At 32.0% G+C, this 3,876-nt stretch overlaps 1 protein-coding gene across 1 annotated transcript; it reads left to right on the plus strand.

The window, feature by feature from the left end:
* Nucleotides 1-952: 952 nt before the first annotated feature.
* On the plus strand, nt 953-2,627 carry LOC133782693 (uncharacterized). Its single transcript, XM_062222047.1, has 5 exons — nt 953-1,048; nt 1,147-1,267; nt 1,564-1,667; nt 2,093-2,224; nt 2,370-2,627. The coding sequence occupies exons 1-5, from the start codon at nt 1,046-1,048 to the stop codon at nt 2,394-2,396; spliced, it is 387 nt and encodes a 128-aa protein (XP_062078031.1). The 5' UTR covers nt 953-1,045; the 3' UTR covers nt 2,397-2,627.
* Nucleotides 2,628-3,876: the final 1,249 nt, after the last annotated feature.

Below are 3,876 nucleotides of genomic sequence, written 5' to 3' on the forward strand. Positions count from 1 at the left end.
TGTAATCAATTACGATTATGATCAATTTATATTTTTTGTTTGGATCCTATTTTTTTTCTAGGTCTGGTTAAGTAACCGGTTACCATTGCTAATGCTTTTTTTTGTTTTTTATTCTGATTTCAAAACCTAACAGTAACTAGTTACATTCACGATCAATTTAGTTTATTTTTTAATATCAATTTTTTTCCTAAATCTCATTAAGTAACCAGTTACAATTCAGTTGGTATTTTTTATAATGATATATTACTAAAAGAATCAAAATTATTTTTATACTTGTAACCAGTTACCACTACAACACTTAACAAATAAAACTCATTTTGATAGTGGTAACCAATAATCGCACATCTCTACAAAAAATTGATTGTGACATACGATTACTACTACATAAAAAAAAATTAAAATTGTTTTAATAATGGTAACTAGTTGCAGCGGTCAAAATGTTGAAGAAGATACAAAATGGAAGAAAAGAAGAAGAAGAAATAGGACTATAAAGCATGGTGAGGAAAGTCTCAATTTTTTTCAAAAAATAATGTAAGAAAATATTTTATAAAATATTAATAATAAAAAATATTACAAATAGATTAAAATTATGAAAATAACCTCAAAACATATTAAAACTAACTACTAAAATAGTATATTAATAAAATATGGTACACAAATAAAATATTACAAATACATGGGAAAAAACTCCCATAAAAATGTAAAAAAAAATGCTATAAGGAACTTAAGAAAAAAAAAACTAGTGTAATTTCCGTAAATGTTTTACTAAACTGATCTGGTTTAATAACAGGGCCTAGCTAGCAGCAAAGTGCATCACCTTAGCCTACGGCCCACTTGTGTTAGGATATTGCATTAGTCATTTACTCGTTTTCAAAAGCCCAAATTAAACAAATGGGCCTAAGTTGCTGAACCCGGGTATTCTGTAGGCCTTTTCCTCTATAAATACACCTCTTCGAGACCTCTCCCAATTCTTACTCCTTAAACCCTAAATTACTCGCATTAAAAACCCTAGCCTCGCTTCTCAAGCCCTGCCTCGACACCCAAAATGGTTATACATCTTTCTCTCCCTCTTCCTTTGTTCATATAAAAGAATCATTGACTTTTATTCAATTTTTTTTTATTATGGTTTTGGTTTGGATTTTGCAGCCAGGAGAAGAAGTGAACCCTAAGGCCTATCCTTTGGCTGATTCCCAACTCAGCATTACCATATTGGACCTTGTTCAACAGGCTGCAAATTACAAGCAGCTGAAGAAGGGTGCTAATGAAGGTTCTTTAATGCCCAGATGCTTATTTTTTATTTTATTTTTCTCTATATGTATTTCTTTTGGCTTTTATGTTTTTGTGTTTTTAGCTGGATTTGTAATATTGAGTATTAGCCCTGTTTTAATTTCTGCTTTTTTTTCAAAGAAAATTTGATAGGCACTTTAGATATCATACTTTCTACCCCTCTTCTCTGTTGTATATTAATTGATAATATCTCTAAAACAAAGTTGCATATTAAATTTAATTTATAGTCATTTTATATAATTTATTAATCAATGAAACATATTTCTGGGATTTCAGCTACTAAGACTCTGAATAGGGGTATTTCCGAGTTTGTGGTAATGGCGGCGGACACTGAGCCACTTGAGATTCTTCTGCATCTTCCTCTCTTGGCTGAAGATAAGGTAATCCTTTAATATTTATATCTCTACGTATAATTGCATTCTATTGTGTATAAATACATTTTCTTATATTATTATTGCATATGCCATTTGCCTTTTAGCTGTGTAAGTGTTTACTGTTATGAAATCTGTGTAAGTGTTTACTGTTATGAAATCGATTCTAGTTTCTTTTGTTTTCCTGGTGTTCTTATGGTTTATAAACGTTGTGATCTCCTTCCTCTTAAAATAAATAGATGTTGTGATCTGTGTTTCTAAATTTTTAGTTTTGCTATTTAAACTAATGTGTTTGTTTGAAGTGTTTTTGCAATCATGTTTAATAAGATCTAAGATTCTCTTGTGTTGTCTTCGGTTGACATATATTAGATTTATATTTTACTTGAAGTTGGAATTTAAGGTGGATGTTCTAACTAGTCTACTGGATTTTTCAGAATGTCCCATATGTTTTTGTTCCATCAAAGCAAGCACTTGGCCGAGCTTGTGGTGTCACAAGACCCGTCATCGCCTGCTCTGTGACAACTAACGAGGGAAGCCAATTGAAATCCCAAATACAACAACTCAAGGTGATCTTCCTTTTTGATTTCTTGTTGTCTGACTCGTGGTCCGATCTCCTGAGCAGTTTTCATTTTCAAGTAGTGTTGGATCTGTTTACTTGTCTGTGGAGCTTTTTACTTGCTGGATTCTTAGTTGTTGTGTTTGTATATGCAGGATGCCATTGAGAAGCTCCTGATCTAAATGAAGATGGATGCTATATTCGGTGTGATGGGCCTCTTCGGTCATAATAGTCGCAACTCTAGAGGCTTTGACTGATGAACTTGTGCTATTATTAGAAAGGATATTTTCTTTGTTGAATTATGAGAATTTTTATTTGTGTGCATTGCGAGAAAGAATACTCAACAAGATATATTTGCATGAGTCCCTAAAAGTTAAATGTTTCTTGATTAATGTGATTTGTTTTCTTAGTTAGTTGCTTTTTGAAACATTTTAAGATTGCCATTCAAAACTCCTTGTTAATTTGCTTTAGAAATCCCTTTATTATCGTAAAATTCAATATGATGTATGTATCAATCCTAATAATACGAGTGGGTGGCTCTCTAGGTAGGATTGTTAACGTAACCTGTTGTAAAAATGATTAAATAACAGTTCATAAAACGTTTAATAAGTAAGTTATTTTTATAATCAAAATTTAATTATTGATTTTATTTTTAAGTATGTAATATTTTAACACTTCTAAAAACAAACAATATATCATTTTGGTCATTTATGTTGTGCAAATATTACTGTTGGATCTCTTATTTTTTGAAATAGAACAAAATAATATTTTGAAGTCAATTTTAATTAAAATTACAAAAATCTAGATTAAAACCTAAATCTAAAATTAATCCTAACTTTTTTCAAACAGACATTCGAAAACAAAACAAAACCAATACCTTTTTCATCGCAGAACAAAAGACCAAGAAATTTATAAACAAAATTGCAACATCAACGTCTAAAATCAATTTGTAATGAATTAACCATTGCATTGGATCTTTACAAATTGATTCAAACCAAACCCACTCATATAAAACCACCACTCATAAAACCAATCCCCAAATTTATTCAAGAGCTTGATCATCCCATGAAAAAAAAAAAAAACTACCGAAGCTCATGAACAAAATAAAAATCACAACATCAACAATTTGTCTAAAATCGATCAATCATTGTAATAGTTCTTTTCAAATCAATTTAGACCAAAGCCACTCACTATTTCTAAAATCTTTGCTTTTCTTGACTAGAATTCAATTTCTCTGTGCTAAAATTCTTCAACATTGGCTTCCCTCTTCTTCGTTTGCTGTGGTGCCCAAAAATTCAACGAGGTCTGCTCAGATTTACGTTGTTGTTGCTTGTGTTGAGGTCCGATTTTGCCGCATCGAGATGGTTCAGAACGACAATGCACCTAGCTAGATCTCGACCGAGTCTTGGCCCTTGTGATTGAGCTCAAGGAACGCAGACTTGAAATCCATCTGCGCTATCCTCGAGCCCCTGTGCCATCCCCAAGCACCCAACTCCTGCCCCTCGGTTGTGGTCATGTCTGAGCTCCAGCTAGAAGAAGAAGAAGAAAAGGGGGAAGAGGTTGAGGGGAGATTTGGTTAGAGTTTAGATTTAGTTTTTAGAGGGGAAGAAAAAGAAGATGAGGAGAGATTAGGCTAGGGTTTAGATTTAGTTTTATTAAAAA

This window comes from Humulus lupulus, chromosome 6 (assembly GCF_963169125.1).
Source record: "Humulus lupulus chromosome 6, drHumLupu1.1, whole genome shotgun sequence".
Taxonomy (NCBI): domain Eukaryota; kingdom Viridiplantae; phylum Streptophyta; class Magnoliopsida; order Rosales; family Cannabaceae; genus Humulus; species Humulus lupulus.

Excerpts from the sequence above, each read along its gene's own strand:
- LOC133782693 (XM_062222047.1), top strand. Across the intron at positions 1,268-1,563 it reads GAAGAAGGGTGCTAATGAAG|CTACTAAGACTCTGAATAGG; the intron begins GTTCTTTAATGC and ends CTGGGATTTCAG. Across the intron at positions 1,668-2,092 it reads CTCTCTTGGCTGAAGATAAG|AATGTCCCATATGTTTTTGT; the intron begins GTAATCCTTTAA and ends TGGATTTTTCAG.